Source organism: Spermophilus citellus, assembly GCF_964194105.1.
Source record: "Spermophilus citellus genome assembly, chromosome: 15".
Lineage (NCBI taxonomy): Eukaryota > Metazoa > Chordata > Mammalia > Rodentia > Sciuridae > Spermophilus > Spermophilus citellus.
In genome coordinates, this window is record NC_138195.1 from 67,101,574 (window position 1) to 67,127,180 (window position 25,607).

Consider the following 25,607-nt stretch of genomic DNA (forward strand, 5'->3'; position numbering starts at 1 on the left):
TGGTCCCATGGCCAGACTGTGGGGCACAGCCCCGATGACCACAAGTTTCCCAAGAAAGCAGGATTTTAAACCATGTGCTACCGCAGACTCCTGTGAGGGAAGCTGACCAAAACTCCTGCTCAGGAGGGAAGAATGGCTCTGTTCTGACTCTAGGGTCAACTGGCCTGCCTGGAGGTCAACAAAACAGTCACCTATGAAGCATCCAGTGGTCCCCACAGTTCACAGCCCTGTACTGCCTCATTTCCCATAGGGGTCCCCTGGTCATTCTTATCTCTTGGTGGCCATTCCAGGTAAAGAGCTCTCCTTTGTGGAAGGTCAACTGGTTCACTTATGATTCGTTACCTGCTCCTCTAACCTGTTGACACTCAAGCTGAAAGAGGTCTGATCCTCCTTCAACTGCTGCAGTGGAGTTTTTCAAACCAAATCACTATTCCCAGTGCAAAAGTCCATTACTGTAAAAGGCTGGAAACTCAGTGCCTGTGGCTCCCGCTAATTCAGACAGTGGAGCTCCTCCAGCACAGAACTGAATCAAGGAAGCGGTCTGTATTTTCATGCGTGCACACCCTTGGCACATATACACCACCCCATACTGACATCACGTAAAACCCATGGCAGCTGACCACAGAAAGAAATAAAACTTTAAAAGCCACAAGAAGAGACACATCCAAAGAGACTGTTCCAACATGAAAAATAAACACAAACAAAACCGATTTAAAAAACATAGGTTAAAAAATTAACTAATACTGGCTCAAAAATATCTGCCCACCACATCAGAAGGGAGATAGCAACCTTCCATGGCAATGAGGAAGGGGTTTTTTTTCTGTTTTCTATAAGATTCCATAGGATCAGAATAGTTACATATTATAAGGTAAAAGGTTATACTGATTACTCTTCAAATGTGGTTTCCAACTGGATCACAGCTTCTATTAAAAAAATGGCTATAATACATTTAAAGTAAGTGAAAATATAATCAATAAATAAAAAACAGACCCAAATACACACATAAACTGTACCAGGGAACTAGCTATATAAAAGCGTGTGCATGTGGTAAACATCTCTCACCATCCTCACGCCAGAACACTACCCTGGGTTACTGATTCCATTTATCCAAATAGCATCTCTTAAGTGTCAACCACCTCTCTTAAACTGAGCACAGAACTAACAGGTGACAAGGAGGTATCTGGTCACTGTTCTGCTCTACCTGATGCCAGACTTATGTTTAATAGACTGCCACCCTACTCCAGGATGAAATACACTTAAAGGAATAAAGAAGGTAGTACAGAATTAAGAAAGAAAACTACTTTGATTTAGTGATACCAAAAGGAGTCTCTGAGTATCTGGGGTAAGAAACTGTTTTTTCTTAATAAGAGAAAGAAGTAAAGTAACCAGATAATAATATTTTAGATAAATGCAACTTTTAAGAAAAGAAGTCAAATAGAAACCTATACAGTTGAATTTGCTAATATTTTTAACAATGACCTAAAACTGCCCCAGAGAAAGGGGCTTTTAATGGGTTAATACTCCCACGCATCTACTGTCCTTAAGTCTATTAGTACTAAAGGCCAAATTATACACTTTCTTCACTATTGCTGTTACAACAGCAAAAGAAACAGTTTAGTATGGAAGAGAGGACCAAGAGTCAGACACAAAGCCAAACTCTGCTGCCCAGAATCATCTTTTGTTTCGGCAATAATGCAGCATTTTCAATCATGTAAAAGTAGGTCAGCAAACCATATTTTGCTGGGCATCTGCTTCCCTACAGTGGCCTGACATGGGTCCAGCACACAGGGTGGGGATGGTTATGTAGCTTAACACAGTCAGGCACACACCTGAACATTCTCACCTGCCACATGCTGTTTGCCAGACAGTTAATATTTCATACAAGACTAAAGTCATGTCATTGCTCACCTCAAACATATGTGAACATACACAACCCAAAAGGCAAAAGTTCCAGCCCCATCTCCAAATTTCTCCCCATGGCCCCTTTGATAAGGAGAGGAGAAGTACAGCATCTGCTCCTGAGGACTGGGGAAAAGCCACAACTACTTCCAAATAAGAACAGTCTCTTCTTTAAATCCTATAGGCTCTACAGAGACTGCTGCTCACTCCTTTCTTCTGATTCCAACTTGCTCTCAGAAAAATCTAGCTGCACACCTGGTCCCTGGGAAGGTCAACAGGACTCCACCTGCAGCCAGCCAGCCCCCCTAGGTGCACTCTAGAGCTTCCCACTGCATACAATGATTCAGCACACCTCTAGGAAGGTCAGTGACTTTTCTTGAGTCACAAGAATTTGGTTCAGAAGTATTCCATTGGCACCAGAGATGTTTTAGGTGAGAGGATGCTGAATGAAGGGGACAACCTCAGCAACTACACAATTATTTTTGCATCACTGAAGAAATGGGAAGGAAAGGAAAGAGAGAGAAGGGAGGGAGTGGGGGAGGGAAAACAGTTTAAAATTGAAATCTGTTAAAATACAGTGTTGTTCTGAATTCTGCTTACAATACTGCAGGTCAAACATCCTATAATCTTAGACTCAAGAATAATAAGACGTTTCCAAAAAAGCTATACATTCCTTGAACACAAATAAGATACTGAGGAATACAGCATCCTGAGTTAAAGAGCTATCCCAAAGCTCAAGCTGAAAAAGACCGAAAGGCTTTTGGGTTATCAAGAGCCCATTTAGGTAACAAATGCCCCTCCCCTCCAAAAAAATGGCTTTTAAGGAAAAGAAATAAACAAACAACAAATAAGTAAATAACAAACAACTATCCCCCAACACTGTCAAACAGAGTAAAGCCCCAGTTAAAATAACATCAATCCTCTAGAATTAAAAAAAAAAAAAAATCACTGATAGTTGAGCACAAATTTCAGGTTTTTTAAAACAGAACCTGCCTAAACACACCACCTGGTTCTGTTCATTTGCTACACTGTATAAGCCAGGTGGCTGGTTAGTGGTTTCCCCATAATGTTAAAAAGAGAAAGCAAGGGAGAACAGCTTGCTCCCTCAGGAGGCACAGCTTGCCAGCATCATCCAGTGAGTAGGATTAGAGTGTCAGTCAGGTCACAGTGTTAGTTGGCTTTCTCAATTCAAAATGCAGCAAGCTAGCTGCAAGTCCAGCTTCATTGTGTGCATTAAAAAACAAAAAAGAAACTGGCCCACTAAAGAGAAAATTCTGGGTGGATGACTGGAGATTCTTCAGAGGAATCCTAGGTTGAAGGAAAACAACAGCATTAGACACATGTATAAATATTTCATTTTACAAACATCCCACTCAAAAGCTATGGGAATCTATACTAAACACGTTATACAAACTGAAAGTTAAAGAATTTAATTGAGAACTTCATTCTCTACCAAGTAAACATCACCTGTCTGTTTGACCTAACCCTACTTCATTAAGTCATCTTAATGGTACTCACATGTACCACTTACTAGGTACATATTTAGTGCTGGGTGCTGCTCTAAGTTCTTTATGTGCATTTTTCTCATTTCTCCTCAAAACTAGCTGCACATGAAACAATGATCCTGCCATTTTACAGATGAAGGATCTGCAACCTACACCAGTGATTTGTCCTAGGACATACAACTATTAAGCAGCAAAGCAGGGGACTGGACCCAAGCATTAAATGAATACAGAGCTCAAGCTCTCATACCTCTGCCCCTCTTAATAGTGAGTGTGTGATGAACACTTAATAGAACAAGGCACTGTCATCATTGCGAGACAGAGAATAACAGAAGACAGAGGCCACAAATACTTAAAGTCTGACCCTTGTCTCCCAGAAAAGAAACCAGATAGAAATAAGACAACACATGTAAAGTGAATAACCATAAATCACACTGTTTCCAGTTTAGTAGCATCAGAGTTCAAAGGAAAAAAGTAATTCTATCTGGTGGAGTTAGATAGGAAGGTTTCAAAGAGGATCTGGGGTTTCAAGCTGAACCTTAAAGAACAGGTAAGATTGTGACTACTGAGAATAACATTATTTTTTAATTCCATTAATAAATACAGGCTAAATCAGTTGTTCCCATTTGGGGGTGACTTTTCCCCCTTAAGAGACATTTAGTAATGTCTGAAGGCATTTGGGGTTGTCACAACTAGTATCTAGTGGGTAGAAGCCAGAGATGTTGTTGAACATCATACAATGCACAGGGAAGCCCCACAACAAAAAATTAAGTGACCCAAAATGACAATAGTACCAAGGCTGAGAAACCCTTTGCTAAATAGAAGTCTTTGGGGATTATGTTATTGATGGTGATAATAAAATTGCATTATCTTCTTCAAAGAACATTTGTTATTTTTATAAACATCAGTACCAAAACAAACTTAGGACTGTATTCATTGTTATGTTAAAGAAACACACTGCAGGCTCTTGGATCTGCAGACTTGGAGACTAAAACAAAGTTCAGACCTGGAGATGCTGGTTTGATAGTCGACACACAGAGCACAGAACTGGGCTGGAGAAGCAGACCCAGCTACTAAGAGGAGGAAAAAAAAACAAGAGGAGAGAAGAGCAGAGAAGACAGATTTTTTAAAACTACAAGAGAAGAAGAAGAGGGCTAGGAAGATGACAGTAAGCTACTATAGACGAAAGAAAATTAAAGAAAAAAAGAGGAAAACAAGAATAGCTAGCACCATAATAGCAAGAAAAGACAGAGGAAGTGACCAGAGACAGGACAGAGTGATAATGCCTGGCCTGAAGGTCATTCATTTTCTGTGCATCTATATCTTTCTGAACCACTACCATTTTTGAGAATCTAACAAAAACTATAGGTTCTCTCCCCAAGAAAAATGCACATATGAACTCACATAAAAGAGTGCAACAATAATGCCAGGGACTTTATTAGACCCCTTAGGAAGGCCACAGACAACAGGTCAAAAACCCCTGCTCTAAAACTCCTCAATAAAATAGTAAACTGGCTGATTTGTTAAATTCATTTCTTTCTTTCCAAAATAGAGTTCTCAAGATAGAAAGACTTATTATTTCCTGCTTATCTTCAAAAATGATAGCAACTAAAGTTGTAATAGATACAAAACAACATATCCTTCAAAAATAACTTATACTTAGTTTTGACTCATGGACATACAGATAGAAATATTTAGACATAAATAACTCAAATGCTGTTCTTGCCTCAGAGAGCCCTTGCCCCAAAGTCAGAAGCAAGAAGGAAAGAAACATGAGCTCAGATAATTCCTTCAAAGATAAGAAGACTATAGTGAAATCTAATTTTCTAGATAAGAATGAAGATTCATCCACAAGGATTGGGCTTTTGTTCTCTTCCTACTTCTGATGTCTCAAACAGTAATTATTGCTCATGTCTCAGTAGTAAAACAAGTATGTTAAGCTAGAGATCATCTATATATAACCAGGCCAGCTCTCATCTGGTTTTCCTCAGTAACAACTATTACAACTTGTTAAGGCCTTAATAATTATAATGTATTTCTAAAAATATTATTTCAATTGAGTCTCGTGATAAATCTGTCAAGTAGGTCTAACTACAGGATAAATATCCCTTATCCAAAATTCTTGGAACCAGAAGTTTCAGACTTGGAGGATTTTTAGATTTTACCAGTTGAATATCCCTAATCCAAAACTCTAAAAGTCAGAATGCACACTGGGCATGGTGGCACACATCTGTAATCCCAGTAGCTTGGGAGGCTGAGGCAGGAGGATTGCAAGTTCAAAGCCAGCCTCAGCAACTCAGCAAGGCCCTAAGTAACTCAGTGAGACCCTGTCTCTAAAATACAAAAAAAGGGCTGGGGATGTGCTTCAGTGTGCTCCAGGACCAAAATAAAAATAAAAATAAAAGTCAAAATGCTGGGGTTATGGCTCAGGGGTAAGCATGTGTGAAAAACTAACTGCTTTTGAGTCTCAGCACCACATATAAATAAAATAAAGATCCATCAACAACTTAAAAAAATTTTTAAAAACTGCTTGGGGATAATTTCAGATTTTGAAGGCTGATTTCAGCTTTCTAAATTTAAATTAAGGATGCTACACCTGTATCATCCTCATTTTCAGAGGAGAAAATTGGAGTTCAGAGAGAATGAGTGGTTTTCCTTGGTCAGAGGAATGAGGACTCAAATAAGGACCAACACAAATCACAGTCTTTCCAGTGAACTACCAATTCTTTCAGAGAAAAGCACAGCAGTTGCCAGAAGAACCTGGAACAATCAGCAGTCTCACCATCAAACAATCCTTTCAGGACTAAACAGCCTCAAAAAACATGTGGTATACAATTTTCAGAGTCCTATAACATCGGACAAGTTTTGCTGATCAAGGCTGACAACTACACAGAAAAGGGACATAACCATTCCACCAGCATGCACCAAGCACTTGTTGTTGTTGGTCTCATGAATCACTCACACTTTTTTTTTAAAGTTGCTTAACAAATATTCTTAAGGTAACTTATACATATGTCCCGTCAGTCCAAGCAGGCAGGGACCAGGTAGATCTGTTTGAAGCTCTACCTCTTGGCATCTGGGGCAGTACTAAGTAGCATACCTATCTCATGAAAGAATTCAACACAAGGACCTGGCCTTGTCATTTTTACATTTCAGCTATCTCCAAATATACCACCCCTGGGAATTCAAAAACTGCCACTGATTTGACTAAATAGGTACACTCAGCAAGAACAGACAATAAGTACAATTAGTACCTTTTTTCCCCTCTTTCTTTCCCTCAGACCATTTCAATTTTGTTGGAGTCATCGTAATAGCTGGAGAGCCAGAAAATACCTGAAACAAGAAAATTTTATGAAGGTTTGAATGCTAGTGTCAGTGCTTATAGATATACTTTACTAACAGAATATTTTTCCCCCAGCTCTGGGGATTTATCACTGAGCCACAGCCACAGCCCTTTTTTTATTTTGAGATATGTCTCATTAAGTTGTGTAGGGCCTTGCTGAGCTGCTGAGGCTGGCTTTGAACTTGCAAGCTTCCTACCTCAGCCTCCTGAGTGGCTAGAATTGCAAGCATGTGCCATCATTCCCAGCTAACGGAATTATTTACATTCAATTTCAATGTGAAGAGTTTTACTGAGACTGATGATTTGCATTTCATTAATCTTAACTGATTTACTGGTAGCTTAATGAAGCAGCCAGGTTGGGGACACCCTGAAGGACTACCCCACAGGTAATGCACAGCCAAGGAGGCCTGGCTCAAATGTTACCTGCCTGTGGAATCTCTCAACACTTGATTACGGAACTGCTGCACCATATTGGTCACTTAGTGCTTGTGAATAATTATAGTCTTCTTGAACTTAAAATATGCTTACTGAGGGCTGGGGTTGTAGCTCAGTGGTAGAGTATTTGTCTAGCATGTGTGAGGCACCGGGTTCAATCCTCAGTACCCCACAAAAAAATAAGTAAACAAAGATCCATTGACAACTAAAAAATATTTTTTAAAAAAATATGTTTGCTGAATGATCTTAAAAACTATAGAAAGACGATATCAGCATATGAAAGAATTAATTGAAAAAAGCATAACTGAATGGCCCAGGGTAACACAGTAAAACAAATGACTGTACATCAATTTTTTTCCAAACGTAAGTTTGTCATGGTTGGTGTGTGCCTATAACCCTAGTTATTGAGGAGGCTGAAAGGAATTATGAGTTCAAGGCCAGCCTCAACAACATAATGAGATCCAATCAACCAAAGAAAAAGAAGAAAAAAAAAAAAAAACACACAAGCTCTCTACAAATGTGCACATACAGAGAGAAAGTACACAAAATAGCATCTTACTAAGTTTAGGTTCTCTTTGCTGTCTCTCTTCAATTCATCCACAGCCACAGATTCTCGCGAAGGGTACTTGTTTTTCTTTTCTGACATCATCTGATTTCCCAGGACTTTGCGCTGATTTAGGAAAAGAAAATAATTTACAAACATTTATTGTAGCTATCTTGGCCTTTAAACTACATTTCCTATCATTAAAAAAAAAAAAAAACCTCATTATTCTGTTAACTTCTTCAAAGATCCTCCCAGGCTCTCTCATAAAAGGGAAAGCAAAACATCAAAACACCTGAAATCATTGCTCTTCTTTAAGTGAACACTTTTCCTCCACATTTAAAAGGGCTGACATTAGAAGAAACTTTATAGTTCACTTAAATCACAGACCACAAGCAAACTGCAGTGTGCCTCTAAAACCATAAAAGAAATGCCTGTTACTTACCAGTATAGTTTTCTCCCCAAAGATGTGTTATCTCTAGCAGCTGTCAAGAGTCCCCTCCCCTCCCCATAACAGGATATGGAGACTGGTCTATAGGATTTTGCTTCCTTGTCATCTCCTCACACAGGACTGGAAAATTTGGAGGAATTCTATTAAGAGTTCCTAATAAAGCCACAAGAGGGTACAGGACTTCTTAAGAAGATCACATGATTATACTGATATTCAAAGCACAGCTAAAAGCCCTTTCATCTCTGAACAGCTTGGAAGCTCATGTAACCAACTGTAACAGCTAATGGTGACAATACTATGATCTTTGGATAAAATTTTCCTTTTTTTCCCCATTGGATAATAAATCTGCATTAAAAAAAAAGAATACATCAAAACTAAAACATCAAACTTTACATTATAAATATCAGCAGCAATATTCAAAACAGTCTGATGTAATAATTTATTTAAATTATTTACATGAGGCATTCTGGAGGAAAAATATCCTAGCCAAAAAGAAAGATCAGAGCAGGATTTTGGGGGGGGTGGGGTGGGGGGGGCAGGGGTCAGTTATACCTTAAGCTGATGAGAAATGTTTAAATTTATTTTTTAATTTTAAAGAAAACAGGATAGAGCCAGTCAAACTGCAGCCCTTTTGAAAAAGATGCTGGAACACAGACTATATGCTTTGAATGAGGAAGCATGTCCTCTAAACACTGCTGCACTGAGATTAGTTAACTACAGGACAAAACCAATGCCATGGAAAACCAAGTGAAGAACTGAAAAGAACCCAGGTCTTTGGGAACTTATTTTTGTGTACTGGGAATTGAACCCAGGTGTGCTATAGCACTGAGCTACATCCAGGAACAGTGGCACATGCTTATAATCCCAGCAGCTGGAGAGGCTGAAGCAGGAGGATCTCCAGTTCAAAGCCAGCCTCAGCAACTTAAGCAACTCAACGAGACCCTGCCTCTAAATAAAAATACTTTTTTAAAAAATTTATCTTTTAGTTTTAGGTGGACACAATATCTTTATTTTTATGTGGTGCTGAAGATCAAACCCAGTGCCCTATAAAAATACTTTGAAAAGGGATGTGGCTCAGTGGTAAAATTCCTGGGTTAAATCCTGGATACAAAAAAAAAAAAAAAAATCTTCATTTATAATAAACACTCTGGCTCTCTAATTTATAAAAATTTGTTAACACTATGTTTTAAATGTTTTATCCTGATAGAATTATAAGCTCTTTATAAAGTTCTAAATTCTCTTATAGTAAAGAAGTGGATAGCTGCTAAGAGAATACTATATTTACATTTCCAGCAACAATTAGCAATGCACCTAAAGCTAACTCACAAAGACAGAAAACTATAGCATCTAACTTCAGTCAAAGAAACATGGTGGTATGAAGTACATTCAGTGTTGTCCAACCATTGACCCACCATTCACAACTTTTTCATCCTCTTGAACAGAAATTCTATATCATTAATGACTACACACATTCCCCCATCCCCATCCCTATTTTGTATTTTATTTAGAGACAGGGTCTCACTCAGTTGCTTAGCATCTTGCTTTTGCTAAGGCTGACTTTAAACTCTTGATCCTCCTGCCTCAGACTTCCGAGCTGCTGGGATTACAAGCATGCACCATTGCATCTGGCTATGAAGCTGGTTTTTGCTGTTGAGTTATAGATGTTTGTTATATATTTGGGATATTAACTCCTAACCACGTATATAATTTGCAAATATTGTCTCCCATTCCATGTAACTTTACACTCTACTGAAAGCAAACTTTGACATCAAGAAGGCCCAATATACCAGAAGCTGCTGGCCCTAGCAGATCAGCATTAAAAGTGAATTCTATACTTTTACAAATTGTAACAAGAATCAAAATTAGGGTTAAACCTGGCACAGTAGCACATGCCTACAATCCCAGCAGCTTTGGAGGCTGAAGCAGGAGGATCATGAGTTCAAAACCAGACCTGGCAATGGTGAGGCACTAAGCAAATCAGTGAGATCCTGTCTCCAAATAAAATACAAAATAGGGCTGGGGATGTGGCTCAGTGGTCGAGTGCTCCTGAGTTTAATCCCCAGTACCACTCTCCCTACTGCCCCCAATAACAACAACAACAAAAAAAAAAAAAAAAACCTAGGGATCAGTCTGTAACTGCTAATCACTGCAGCTTAAAGGGAGAAAAAAATTACAAATTTTGTTGTTTTTTTGATGTTACTAAGGATTGAACCCAGGGGTGTTTACCACCAGGAAACATCCCAAGCCCTTTTTTTACTTTTTTTGTCTTGAGACAGTATCTCCCTTAGTTGCCCAGGCTGGCCTTGAACTTTCAATCCTCTTGCCTCAGCCTAAGTAGCTGGGATTACAGGCATGCACCATCATGCTCACCACAAGGGATTTTTTTTTAATATATATTTTTTAATTGTTGATGGACTTTTATTTTATTCATTTATTTATATGTGGTGCTGAGAATTGAACCCACTGCCTCACACATGTGAGGCAAATGCTCTACCCCTGAGCCACAACCCAAGCCCAAAGTATGCATTTTTTTTTAAAAGAGAATTTTTTTTTAGTATTTATTTTTCAGTTTTCAGTAGAACAACATCTTTATTTTTTTTTTTTATGTGGTGCTGAGGATCGAACCCAGCGCCCCAGGCATGCCAGGTGAGCGCATTACCGCTTGAGCCACATCCCCAGCCCCCAAGGTATGCATTTTTTAAAACATAAACTTGAAGTTATAATCAAAGGGTTCCTTAATGTTACTGAATTTTATATCTTAATAATGTTAAAACAATTTTTAAAAGAAAAATAGGCTGGGAGTGATGGCACGCTGATATGATTCCAATGGCTCAGGAGGCTGAGTCTGGATGATTCCAAGTTGGAGGCCCTCCTCAGCAACCCTGTCTCAAAATGAAAAATATAAAAAGGGGGCTGGGGATGTGGCTCAAGCGGTAGCGCGCTCGCCTGGCATGCGTGCAGCCCGGGTTCGATCCTCAGCACCACATACAAACTAAAAAAAATAAATATTAAAAAAAAAAGAAAAGAAAAATATAAAAAGGGCTTGGTGTGGTGGCACATACCTATAATCCCAGTGATTTAGGAGGTTGAAGATCTCAAGTGTGAGGCCAGCCTGGGCAATTTGGCAAGACCCTCAGCAACTTAGAAAGATCCTGTCTCAAAAGTTAAAAAACAAAAAGAACTGGGGATGATAGCCCCTGGAAAGGAGGAAGTAAAGAAGACAGAACACAAAATACCTCTCAAGTTAACCAGAACCTTGCCTTAGTTTATGCATGGAAATTTGAACCCCATATCCAAGTTATCTACTGCCACCTTATGGCAATATTTTTCAACTACAAGTCCAGATCATCTGTGAAGACTTGTCAACTGAATCTGTAAATAAGGTCATGGCAGCAAAAGCACAGAAATATATTTTACATTCATTCTAAAAGTAAGATTTTTAGTAAATTTGATACAAGGGAAGAGAATACAACAACAGTAAAAAAAAAATAAGTTTACCAAAATTTGAGTTAATAAAAATTCACTAGCCTAATAGAAATCCATTTTTTCTAACAATGTCCCCAATCTCTCAACTTCCTCACTGTTTCCATGGGTTTATCAAGTTGAATAAAGAAGTATGTACTATAAAGCAGGTCAGAAAGCAAAAGAGACCATCCACATTGCTCAGGAATGAGAACTCTGTCCTCAGCCCCAGAAGAGAAGGAAGAACCTTTATTTCTTTTGCACTGGAGAACCCCATCTCTGATTTAAAACACACCAAAATGTTTTGAAAAAAAAAAAAAAGCCTTTCCAAATCCTATCTTTACCCCTTATAAATTAATCCATTAAAGGAGTCCAAGGACTAAAGAAACCTATTTATGCATAAGAAAAAGTCAGACTGTTATAGTTCCTCACAATCATTACTGAAAAAGACAGCACAGCATACCTACCTTAATAAGCCCACTGAAGGAGCGAGAACGGGCCCTCTTCTGTACCCGGGGAGTGGAAGGTTCTCGCCCTGGTGTCTGAGTCAAAGACTGCTTTTGAAACTAAAAGAAAATACAGAGAACATTTTATTAATATTCTCCTAGTGTAAATACCCAAAAACTCCAGGAATAAATGAGTCTGCATGTATACATCAGTAGGTCATCAAGCAAATTACAAAGGCAGAAACGGTGGCCCGGAATGCAGCTCATTGATAGAAATAGAATGGGTAAGGCCCTAGATGTGAAAGGCCCTGGGATCCATCCCCAGCACACAAAAAACAAAAGCAGAAATAATATTTCCAAAAAGAAGTAAAAATATAGGGCTGGGATTATGGCTCAGCGGTAGGGCGCTCGCCTAGCATGGGCGGGACTCGGGTTCTATCCTCAGCACCACATAAAAATAAAGGCATGGGCTGGGGATGTGGCTCAAGCGGTAGCGCGCTCGCCTCGCAAGCGTGCGGCCCGGGTTCGATCCTCAGCACCACATACCAACAAAGATGTTGTGTCCGCCGAGAACTAAAAAAAATAAATAAATATTAAAAATTCTAAAAATAATAATAATAATAAAAAATAAAGGCATTGTGTTATGTCCATCTACACCTAAAAAAATAAATATTTTAAAAAAAGAAATAAAAATATATTAAGTTACTCTGAGTAGTACTATTTTTCCTATTCCTTGAATGTGGAATTATAATCCCTATATTTTTAAAAATATTTTTTTAGTTGTCAATGGATCTTTTATTTTATTTATTCATATGTGGTGCTGAGGATCGAATCCAGGGCCTCACACATGCCAGGCAAGCGCTCTACCACAACTCCAGCCCTATTACCCCTATTTTATAGATAAGGACATTGAGACATGGAGAGCTTATGGAATTCTCCCAAGAGCTCCTGCTAGTAAATAACAAATTTTTTTTTTGCATAAAACATTTAAACATAGTTATTGGCACAACCTAAAGTAGTCCTTAATTTAACATAAGTTGCATACTGAATTTTTTAAGTTATTAAAGCTATTTAAATAGAATTCATTATTATCATCAAAGAATAATAGATCAGAACACAAACTTCCAATTCTATGAACATGAGTTCTTTGTATGGAGGAATCTAAGGTGGAAAAAGGGAAGATATGAGACACCGTATAGTCTTAATGTTTTAATATAGTGCCTAACTGAAGAATTTACTCTTCTGCCCTAACTAAACTTTTTACAATTCTCAATTGTAAACTTGTATGTTTTTATCAGTTCAGATTTTGGAGGTTTAAAAAGTGACTGTTTTATATATGGGTACTAAGAAGTTTTCAAAATTAATTATCTCAGAAAACAAAAATTTAGTTACCTCTAGTTATCTAGTAAGGATTCTTCCTGAAAATACTGGAACCCATGAAAACCCATCATTTCTGATAAATGTTGGCAAAGGTACAATAAAATGGTTATCATTATTGTACATCCAGTGAAAAGCATTAATTAATAAAATGTTCTGGGAAGCTCTTTAGCAAGGAGTATTCAGATCCTTTTAAAAATGCATATTATGAAGTATGTACCACTTACAAGGTGTTCTTATCAGAAAAGAACTGGATTGGAATCAGATCAAGCCCCCAGAAATAAATTTAACTACCACTTTATAGTAAATATAGAGGACTGTTGGATATATTATATAATACCATAGGGATGCAATCAGTAAAATCCAGACTCTGGGGAATAAACAATTTGGTTTCTTCCACAAATGAAATTCAAATAAAGAGAAATGGAGAATGTGTATGCATGTGTAAACATGTATTAATACAAAGGGGTACCCTAGATTAGATCAGAACAGAAACAGGGCATTACAACAGAAAAAGGGCATTAATAAAAAGACTGATAAAATCTGAATAAAGACTACAGTGTTAACAAAAATTTGGTACATTAAATGTTAGTTTCCTAGTTTGATAATATGGAACTGGGTGAAAAGTATGTGGACACTCTATTAACTTTGTAACTTTTCTCTAAATCTAAAATTATTTCAGATTTAAAAGTTTATTCAAACAAATACTGACATTTTTTTTTCAGGAGGAAAAAAGAGGGAAGGGACATATATCAGTCAAAACTAATAATGCTTTGGTCATACTTTTTCAAGGAAATGATACACAATGAAATACTTATGAAAAAAAATTTTATAAACTAAAAAACAATCTAATTTCCCCAATGTGTCCAATAGTAGGCAAACTGTCCATAAATTAGGTTACATAGGATGTATTATGCAAACACTTCAAATGTTCATAACCTTTCAATGGACATAGAAAATGTCTGTGATATAAAGTTAAAGGAAAAGGGTAGAATATAAAAGTAAATATATATTAATTAACAAAGAAATGTAAAATATATATTCAGGAAGAAAAACTCTAGAAAGAAATACTCCAAAATGGTTATCTCTGGATATGATAGGTTCCATTTATTTTCTCCTTTATATTCTTATAGAGGTTTTGATGTTTCTACAGTGAGCATATTATTTTTAATAATCATAGAGAAAAAAATATATAGTAAATTTTTTTTTCAAAAAGGTATGGGAGTATCTAAAATGAATGGAAGGAGTTTGCAAGCATTTATGAAAATATGCTTATGCTCAGTTTGGTGAAAAAAAAGAGAGATTAAAAAAAAAAGTTTATCACATGATCATAACTATATAAAAATATACCATAGGAAAAAGTCTAAAAGAAGTGTTCAAAATATAAACACTGGTGGAATGAGTGATTTTTTTTTTTTACCCTTCTCTATAACTTCCTATTTTTCTAAGAACAGTAAAAAAAATGTCTTTTCCTATGTATTGTCTTTAACTGTCAGTACTCTTGAGAGAATCCATTACACCTGTCTTATATGAAACTACTACTGTTTTAATTTCTATGGAAAATTTAGTCACTAGATGGCATTGAATCTGCAACAATACTCATCCAATACCCTGAAAAATCCAGTCATAGACAATTTACTAAATCTCAAAGTAATCTCAAAAAGAGTGACCAAAAACTTAAATATCTTTATCAAGCTGGGCACAGTGGTGCATGCCTGTAAACCCAGCAGCTCAGGAGGCTGAGGCAGGAGGATGGCGAGTTCAAAGTAAGTCTCAGCAACTTAGCGAGGCATTTAGCAATTTAGCAAGACCCTTTCTCTAAATAAATATATAAAAAAAAGGAGGGAGATGTGGCTTAGTAGTTAAGCACCCCTAGGTTCAAGCCTCAGTGCCAAAAAACAAAAAGATCTTTATCAATTGTTAATCATAGCTCCATTCAACATTTTCTAAATACTTGTTTATACCTGGCTCTATACTTGAGATCAGGAATAAAATAAATATATAAAAACTGACTCTTCCTCCAAGGTCCTAGAAGTAAAGAGGCTGACTCCTGTAGCTTGGATTTGAAATGTCCCCCAAAGGTCCATGTGTTAAAGCCTTGGTCCCCAGCCAGTTGTGCTACTGGGAGGTGGTAAAACCTTTAAGAGGTAGGGCCTAGTAGGAGTCTTAGATCACTGGGGGTGTGACCTCCAAGGGAATTGTGGAGCCATGACCTCTTCTCTTTATTTAGCTTCCCCTCCATGGGCAAACAGTTTTGCCACATGTGCCCTGTCATGATGTCCTGCCTCACCACTGACCTAAAAGCAACAGGGCCACTAGTTACAGGCTGAAACCTAAAAAACTGTCAGTTGATATGTCAGTTTGCTGTAATGTAGCAAATTCCTAACAAACTGACCCCAACTGTTCAGTTAAAATTCAAGAGAAAAGGGGGAGGGAAACAAGGGAGAGAATTGAACAACAGCAGAGGAGGTAGAGAGGGAAGATGGGAGGGGAGGGGGGGAGGATAGTAGGGGATAGGAAAGGTAGCAGAATACAACAGTCACTAATATGCCATTATGTAAAAATGTGAGTGTGTAACCGATGTGATTCTGCAATTTGTATTTGGGGTAAAAATGGGAGTTCATAACCCAATTGAGTCAAATGTATGAAAGATGATATATCATGAGCTTTGTAATGTTTTGAACAACCAATAAAAAAAAAATAAAATAAAATAAAAAATTCAAGAGAGACTGAGACAAACACATTTCCTCAGAAAGAAAGTAGCCAAGTAGTCAGGATTTACTCAAACTATGCTTTGAGTGCTGAAAGTAGCAAATGGAAGACCTAATTTTGCTCCCATAGCTCCAAAGTAAACAAAGATAACACTAGATTCCTACCTTCTAGAATCAGCCTAGGACCTTGGTTTATAGTGTTTTTCTAACTACAAACAATTCTATTGTTGAGATTTACCATGTATACTGTGCCATTCTATGTACATTATCTCTAATCTTTACAGCCATGAAACATGGTCAATACTATTACCATTTTGCAAACAAACAAAAAAAAACCTGAGATTCAGAAAGTCAAATTATTTGCCAGAAAAATTTGTTAAGAGTTTAAACTTTGGAATATTATATTATATTTTAATTTCTGGCTCTAAGAAAACTTGGCACATGACCAAAAGTAGAGACACTCTGAATCCTCCTATTTAACTGCAGAAATCCAAGGGCCTTTATTTCTTTCTCTAGTAGGGCCAAAGCTTGTCTCAAAAAGAGTCAAAACTTAAATGAGATTCTTTAACAATATTGCCTAGTGATTCCACAAATGAGATCATGTTCCTAAAACCTCTCACTATTCCCCTGTCCTTGGGCACCTGTCTAATAAGCTGTTTCTTCTTTGCGGACTCTGGCATACTGTGAACGTGCTGGAAGAGCTCTCTCAGCGCCTCTTCTGTTCGCTGCTGGGTCTCCTCCTGGTGAGAGCTGCAATCTACCCGGTTCCGTTTCTGAGATTTTGCCAGCTGAAAGGACTTAGCATGGCATGAAGCTGTCAGATCAAGGTCATCCTAAAGGAAATTCAAAAGGTAAGTGAATTAATATATCCTTCCAGCTTTGTTGTTGGATTCCCACAAAAACCTAGAACATAATAAAGGGAGAGTGGGAATATCATCTATTTTTATACTCGGGAACAAGAAAAATCTTAACATAATTATCAGATAAGGGACCTATTAATAAAGGTTATATTAATCATCCTCCTATAACCTGTCAGAGAACCTAATATATTTAGAATATTACCACCAAGATTATCAATTTTTTTTCCTTTTCTTTTTCTTTTTTCTGTTTTGGTATTGAACCCAGAGGCACATTACCACTGATTCACATCTCAAGCTCTTTCTATTTTTTATTTTGAGATATTGTCTCACTAAATTGCTTAGGGCCTTGCTTAGTTGCTGAGGCTGGCCACAATCTTTCGATCCTCCTGCCTGAGCCTCCAGAGCCACTTGGATTACAGATGTACACCACCAAGCCCATCAAAAGTTCAATTTTCAAAGCATATTTTCATTTCAAGTCATCCTTACTGCTATCATATAAGGCAAGCAGGCAGAGTACCATCATTATCATTAGAAAAAATAGATTAAGCTATAAGTGTGAAGTTATCCAGATACTAAAGTGACAGTCCCACCCTGGAGCATAAGGGCATTGTTTCGCGGCTGGTGCTCTTTCCCAAACGTGACAATTTAATGTGACAACTGTGTGGCATCAGTAAAGGAATGAAAACAACAACTCTTTAAGAAAAACTACACACCAATTACACTACTTGAAATCAAATACTGTTTTCCTGGTCACGCCAATATTTCTCGATGAGTAGGACAATCAGGGGCAGAAAATAATAGCATATGATGACATCTTTAAGTTTTTAACCAAGAAAGACCAATTAAAATTCATAAAAAAGTGCTTGTGGCCAGAGTGGCACATATCTATAATCCCAGCAACTCAGGAGACTGAGGCAGGAGGATCACAAGTTCGAGTCCAGCCTCAATAACTTAGCAAGACTCTCTCTCAAAATAAAAAATAAAAAGAGCTGGGGATATAGCTCAGTAGCAGAGCACCCCTGGGTTCAATTCTCAGTACCATACACATATACACTCAAAAAAAGTGATTATGAAGTTTTTTTTTTTAACTTTCCACTGTTGGAGCTAAATAATCATATGTGATCTTCTGTCAATAAGCACCACACATTTCCCTAAATTCATGTGCTATCAAGTCTTTTAGCCATTTGATAGAATAGAGTTTTATCATGCCATTGATCCTGAATAAGAACAAATTACAGGGCTGGGGTTGTGGCTCAGTGGTGGAGTGCTCGCCTACCATGCATGAGGCACTGGGTTCAATCCTCAGCACAACATAAAAATAAAATATATTGTGTCCACTTAAAACCAAAAAATATTTTAAAAAATAAAAGAACAAATTACATAAAACTGTGCTATTGCTACTAAAAAGTATTTAATACATTTGTTATTTACAGATTGTTTATGTCATGCGCTATAAAAATGCATATTGGTTTTATGAAAAAACTTTAAACATACAGTCTACATCATCACCCTTGTTTAGAGGATACCTTCTCATCCACCAGCGGAGGACATCTGACAGCAGGCAAGAACACTGCCCATAGGGACGTTTCTATTTCAATTTGTAACTTTCCACTCAATCATTCTCCTTGTGATGAAATGACTAAGTAACTTTAAGCTATGACATTAAAATATTTTTATTTTGCACAGCTTTACTTTAATTTCATGCTTTAAAAAAAAAAAAAAAAAAAAAACTCCACTAATCTTAACTCTAAAGAGCAGTTTCCTATCTTACCTTTGATGCATGGGTTCTGGAGCCCAAATAGTGTAATCTTGCACATTCCCGAATGTAAGCAGGAGCCTGGGAAGAAGACAAAAGAATACCAGGACCAAGAGTTTAGTAGGACCTAAAATTCTTTCAAGTCCACAAAAAGACAATGGTTCTCAAAATTATCTGTTAGATGACTTTGGAAAGGCCAAAGATTGCACAAAATGCCTTATTCCGCAGCTTCCTTTCTCTTGCAACTGAAGAGACCCCTCAATAAAATTGATGGGGAAACTATGAAAGACACTGATGTTGCTGTTTTAAAAATCAAATATGGCAAGAATACACTCAAGGGGCTGGGGTTGTGGCTCAGCGGTAGAGTGCTCGCCTAGCATGCACTAGGCACTGGGTTCGATCCTCAGCACCACATAAATGTAAAATAAAGATATTGTGTCTACCTAAAACTTAAAAATAAATATTTAAAAAAAAAAGAATACACTCAAGTGAGCCAGAAACAAACATATAAACATTTATAAAAATGCTTATATTTGACCAAAAAAAAAAAAATCTCCCAAATCCTGACAAACTGCAAGTGGTCCCCGGATCACATTTTAGAATCATGTATAGAAAATACCATTCAGGATTACTACAGAATAGAATTCTGTAACAAATACCCTGTTTACAGTCCAGGAAGAAGTGTTTAATTACAACCACTATTTTATTAAATGTAAACTAATATAATCACTATAGAGAAGAATACTACAATATCTAATAAAATTACATTTGCATTTACCCATTGTCCCATAATCTCACTTCTGAGAATCTATCCTGAAGATGTAACTCCAGAAACATAAAGATTAATCAAATGGGAAATGGGGTCATGGCTCAGGGGTAGAGCATTCGCCCAGCATGTGCAAGGCTGTGAGTTCGATCCTAAGCACCACATAAAAATAAATAAATAAATATTATAAAAGTATTGTGTCCAAATACAACTAAAAAATAAAACATTAAAATAAAAGATTAACTGAATGATTGGACACATGTGGGGTCTGGCAGCACACCCCTGGACTCCCATAGATTGTAGTGGCTGAGTCAGGAGGATCAAAAGTTCCAGGCCAGCCTCAGCAACTTAGGAAAGACCCTGTCTCAAAATAAAAAAAAAAATAAAAAGGGTAGGAATGCATTCACTGGTAGACTGCTTGCCTACAACAAAAACTGAAACAACAACAACAGAAAGATTAGATACAACCTAAATGTTCATTAATAGTTGGTGAACTTTCATAAATCCGTATAATGTGCTACTATGCAGTCATTAAATAAGAAAAGAGACAGAGAAGATAGAAAAAGAGAGAGAAGAATGAAAAGAAAAGGAAGAGAAAAAAAAGGGAGGGAGACAAGCTGAATGGCTTTATGAAGCATATAGAGGAATTTCCAGGATCTACTGAGTGAGAAAAGTAAGGCACAGAACAGTATATGTGTAAGAAAGAAGGGGAAATAAGAATATAAACATGTATGTACATTTACTTTGTTTTTACAAAAAGAAACAGTAAGGCTGGGTGCAATGGTGCACACCTGTAATCCAAGGGAGGCTGAGGCAGGGAAATCACCAGTTCAAAGCCAGCCTTAGCAACATAAAGGCCCTCAGTAACTCAGTGAGACCCTGTCTCTAAATAAAATACAAATAGGGCTGGGGGATGTGTCTCAGCGGTCGAGTGTCCCTGAGTTCAATCGCTGGTATCACACAAAAAAAAAAAAAAAAAAAAAACAGAAATAGTAGGAAAATAAACCAGAAAATAATTAAGATGGTTAGAGAAAGGACTGCAATTTCTCGTTTTTTGGTTTTTTATTTATTTATATTTTTTTTGGTAGTTGTGACTTTTGAATCATGTAAATATACTACAGGTTCAAAAAGTGCAATTAAATCTATAAGGAGGGGCTGGGGTTGTGGCTCAGCAGTAGAGCGCTTGCCTCATATATGTGAAGCACTGGGTTATAGGAACCAGCTTGTAAAGGCCATCAATGCCCAAATTTGGGACAAAATTATCAAAATGAATAAATGAAACTGACTAACATCATGAATACATAAAAATCCATAAGTCTCTAATGACAGTTATTTTAAAAGGAAAAAACATCTTCTCCAAAAAATAAAGTCATATATTATGGGTTAAATAATAGAATTAGAAAATCAATCTTTTGTAATACCTAATGTAATCACAGATCCTAGGCAGGATTATCAACAAATGCTAAAACCAATATATATTAGAGATTTACCTTATAAGTTATTCACCATTTGGAAAGGAGAAAATGTCCCTTTATAATGAAGAGATCTGGCCAATAACAAAATTATCACAGTAAGACAATCTAACATCATGTGTCTCCTAATGTACTGCAATATGATATATATAAACACCACCTACAACTTGAATCTAATCAAGATTCTAGATCTAACTTATAGTTTACAGGAAACACTTGAAAATAGAGGAAGAAGTTAAGTGACTTTGAGAAAATAAGACAAAGTTAGAATGTAAGAAAATGTATAACACAGTTGATTTGAACATTTCAAAACAATGACATGAAGAAAAAGCAGAATGACTGTTACAGATTAAAAGTGACATAAAAATCAAAAGTAATATATAAACCTTGATTAGTTTACATTGGGAAAAAAAAAAAAAACCAGCTATGAAAGCGAGGCACAGAGGCTAAGTTACGAGGATCACGTAAGCACAGGAGTTAGAAGTCAGCCTGTGCAACACAGTGAGAACTCATCTCAAAAAAAAAAAAAAAAAAAAACAGTTAAGGACAAGTGCAATGGCACATACCTATAATCCCAGTGGCTCAGGAGGCTAAGGCAGGAGGATCACAAGTTCAAAGCCAGCCTCAGCAACTAAATGAGGCTCTAAGCAACTCAGTGAGACACTGTCTCTAATATTTAAAAAAAAAAAAAAAATGCTGGAGATGTGGCTCAGTAGTTAAGTGCCCATGAGTTCAATCCTTGGTACCAAAAACAAAAGACAAAAATAGTTAAGGGCTAGGGTTGTAGCTCAGTGTTAGAGCACTTACCTAGCACATACTGAGGCACTGGGTTTGATCCTCATCACCACATAAAAATAAATTAATTAAAGAGCTGGGGCTGTGGCTCAGTGGTAGAGCGCTTGCCTAGCATGTGTGAGGCACTGGGTTCAATTCTCAGCACCACATATAAACAAATAAATAAATAAAGGTCCATCAATAAAAATAAATAAATTAAATAAAAATACCATGTCCAGCTACAACTAAAAATATTATTTTAAAAAAAGTTAAAAGAAGAGATTGGGGTTGTGACTCAGCGGTAGAGTGCTCACCTAGCACGGGCAAGGCCCTGGATTCGATCCTCAGCACCACATAAAAATAAATTAATTAATTAACAATATTGTATCCAACTACAACTAAAAAATATTTTTTAAAAAAGTTAAAAAAAACCCTTAAGACGATCAATTTTATGTTTTGTACAGAGGTTGAGCATCTTAACCTGAAAAGTCAAAATCCAAAATGCTACAAAAATCTGAAACTTTTTGAGTAATGACATGATAATACAAGGAAAATTCTATACTTGGCCTTGTGTTACGTTTCAATCAAAACACAGGTGCTTTAAAGACATTGCATAAAATTACCTCCAGATTATGTGTATAAGGTATATATGAAATATAAATGAATTTCATATTTAAATTTTGGTCTCATCTCCAAAATACCTCATTCTATATTTGCAAATATTCCAAAATCCAAAACGCTTCTAGTCCCAAGAATTTCACATAAAGGATACTCAACATATATTTTACCACAATTTTTAAAAATTAGCATTAAACACAAAAAGAAGCTGAGTGTGGTGGCACACAGCTATAATCCAAGCTCCTCAGGAGGGTGAGGCAGAAGAAGCCCAAGTTAGAGACTTAACTTGTCCCTGCCTTAAAACAAAGTATAAAAAGGGTTGGGGGTATAGCTCACCCCCAGCTCTGTAAAAGAAGAGAAGAAAAAGAAGAAAGAACAAGAACAATAAGAAGCAAATTCTGACACATCCTATAACAAAATAAACTTTGAAAACACTATGCTACTTGAAATAAAACAATCACAGACAAATATTGTATGATTCTACTTACATAAAGTACTTTAAAAAGTCAAATTCAGAGATAAAGTAGAATGGTGGTTGACAGGGCTAAGGGGAGGGAGAATGAGGAGTTATTGTTTAATGAGTATTGAGTTCCAATTTTGCAAGATAAAGAGTGCTGAGTCTCTAATGATATTCATTTAAAAAGGAGGAAACATATTCTCCAAAATGATGGTTGCACAACAATGTGAATATATGTAATGCCAAAGAACTGTACACTTAACAACAGTTAAAATGAGCTGGATGTGGTGGCCTAGGCCTAAAGTCTTAGCTACTCAGGAGTACCACTTCAACACAGAAGACCAGCCTGAGCAACACAGTGAGACCCCACCTCAAAAATAAATAAATAAATGATGGTGCATTCCTGTAATCCCAGAAATTTGGGAAGCTAAGGCAGAAGGATCACAAGTTTGAGACCAGCCTCAGCATCTTAGCAAGGCCCTAAGCAACTTAGTGAGACCCTGTCTCAAAAAATAAAAAGGACTGGGAATGTGTAGCTCAGTGGTAAATGCCCCTGGGTTAAATCCCCAGTACCAAAAAATAATAATAAAAAGAAGAATGTTAAGATGATAAGTATTTTACCATAAGAAAAAAGGAATCAGAACCGGATGATCTTAGAAATTCTTGGCTTCTCCAGATGGCAAAAGATACAAAAAATTAAGAGATTCACTATTGAGTAGGTATATTCTAAAGACCAAGCATGTGACTATACAATCTTTTGCTAAAACCTTAGAAACATGAAAAGGTCAGGGTATTCAGTCACACAAAGGGCTCTTTCAAGAGAGGAAGAGTGTGCCTCCCAGACCCTCTCAATGAACCAGAGGGCCTTTAGGAAGCTTAAAGGGATTGTCCCTCTGCCTTAGCAGCAGGAGACCAAGGTAGAGGATTTATCTTCAAAAGATTTGTATATGTGGCTTTTGTCTAACAGAATGAACCCCATTGCAATCCACAGAAGACCCACAAAGTTCTTGAGAAAATTATGTTGGCAGAAACACTGCCTGTTTGGACTGAAAGGGACAAAGAGTACAAAATGAAAGGGGGCTGTCAGACCCTCAAAATCCCACTGGCAGGAAGCAGGCAGGATAAAACTACACAGCTGCCAGCATGTGCTGCCTTTCAGGAAAAAAAGCAGGATGATTTCAAGGGTGGAGCCAATTACTCCAGGACTGGAACCTCTGGGCCTCCCATTCCTCCCACCTGGGAGGGTTTTCCATTGTCCACTCTGGCTTACAGTGCAAGTCAGGACTCTTCTCTTCCAGGAGCCCACTTTGTCTTTTTTATCTAAGATTCAACTTTGCTCCATCTTCCTTGTCCTATTACCAACCAAATGCTATCCCTTACCTACCTTAAAAAGTTTCTGGGAGTGTTTGATCATAAAAGCCATTCCATTGTTTAACTTTGTGATATTTTCCTGAAGGTCATTTGCAGTGACCTGTTCAGAGGAAAAGAGAACAAAGGGCGTTAACAGCTGGGAAGTACCATTTCCCAATAACATCCTTAACATGTACCTTTGTTATTTTATCTGTTTGCTCTTCTCAGGACCCCTTACATACTTATGTGTGTGATCATTTCTATCCCTAATAAAAGTAACTCTAAATACAATGTTTAATTCTATTAGTTCAGTAGCTTTCCACTGGATATAATCTAGAACAATCATATTTCCCTACAGTGACCAGGAAATTCATGAGAATCAATATTCATTTCCTAATTAGTCATGAGAGCAAAGTTAAAGAAAATCCAGCCTAGGATTCAAAATGGATAGGAAGAACACAACCCACAACAACCATCAAGGACACTGCCTCTTCAGAGAAACTGGAGTTTCTCTAAAAACAAAGGCGAACTCTCATTACTAACAGATACCAAAGATGACATCTTTTCCTTAAAAACATAGTCAAATTGTCATTGATTTCCATTCTGTCTCTGCTTCCTCTTTTTTTTTTTTTAAGTACTAAAGCACCTCTTCTATACCAAATCCCTAATCCTCAACATGTACCTTTGTTATTTTATCTGTTTGCTCTTCTGTGATAACCACAGTTTACTCTCTCCTTTCCCACAGTCTTGGTTACCTGGTTCTAATATTCTTCACTATGAGGCTAACTCTTTTAATATGGACAAGAGTTGGTATGTCCTGTCTTTCCCAATCCACCCAGAAGTTCTTTCTGGCCCAGAACTTTCTCTTATTTTGTTAGTAGCTACTTATCAGGTAAAACAACCTCTTTCCCTTACTTTTATTTTTCTCGTTTCCTATAATCTCAAACATCTTTTATAACATGTTATAACACATCTATTTCTGTTGTCTTCCCAGCAACATTGTAAGGTAAGTGGAGAAACTATTATCATGCCCTGTTTACAAAGAAGGGGCCTAAGTATAGAAAATGATACAGGTAACATTAGTTGTTTATAGCTTCCAAGTGAGGTATCCTGGTTCACAATCCCATCATACAAAAAAAACATATACTACAAATGGGCAGAAATATAATTATGTGCCTTCAGATGAAATATTTGTTTAAAAGACTTCAGATAATTTAGTTCTTATTTATGTCACTGAGAATATTGTGGTCTCAGTAAGAAGCAGCACATTCAACTGTATCCAAGGAAACTATATCTGTGGGAAACAGAAGGACAAGGCAAGATGATTGCTCTATGTGTCATTTTATATAAAGCTTGGTGACATTATCCAGTAAGATCACACAGCTCT

General features: G+C 37.0%; 1 protein-coding gene across 5 annotated transcripts in view; it reads right to left on the reverse strand.

Annotated features, from left to right (window-relative positions):
* Positions 1-473: 473 nt before the first annotated feature.
* Positions 474-25,607, reverse strand: part of ARHGAP19 (Rho GTPase activating protein 19) — a 49,251-nt gene continuing 24,117 nt past the window's right edge. For 2 of the 5 annotated variants that reach the window (XM_081267737.1, XM_081267740.1), the window contains exons 6-12: positions 24,255-24,341; positions 18,799-18,864; positions 16,809-17,000; positions 12,101-12,199; positions 7,739-7,849; positions 6,656-6,734; positions 3,233-4,474 (exon numbers count right to left, since the gene is read on the reverse strand). In XM_081267737.1, coding sequence (XP_081123863.1) covers positions 4,341-4,474; positions 6,656-6,734; positions 7,739-7,849; positions 12,101-12,199; positions 16,809-17,000; positions 18,799-18,864; positions 24,255-24,341 — 768 coding nt within the window. In that variant the 3' untranslated portion in view covers positions 3,233-4,340. Of the gene's footprint in view, positions 3,208-3,229; positions 4,475-6,655; positions 6,735-7,738; positions 7,850-12,100; positions 12,200-16,808; positions 17,001-18,798; positions 18,865-24,254; positions 24,342-25,607 lie in introns of those variants that run through there. The other 3 variants (XM_081267741.1, XM_081267739.1, XM_081267738.1) reach the window with 3 other exon arrangements.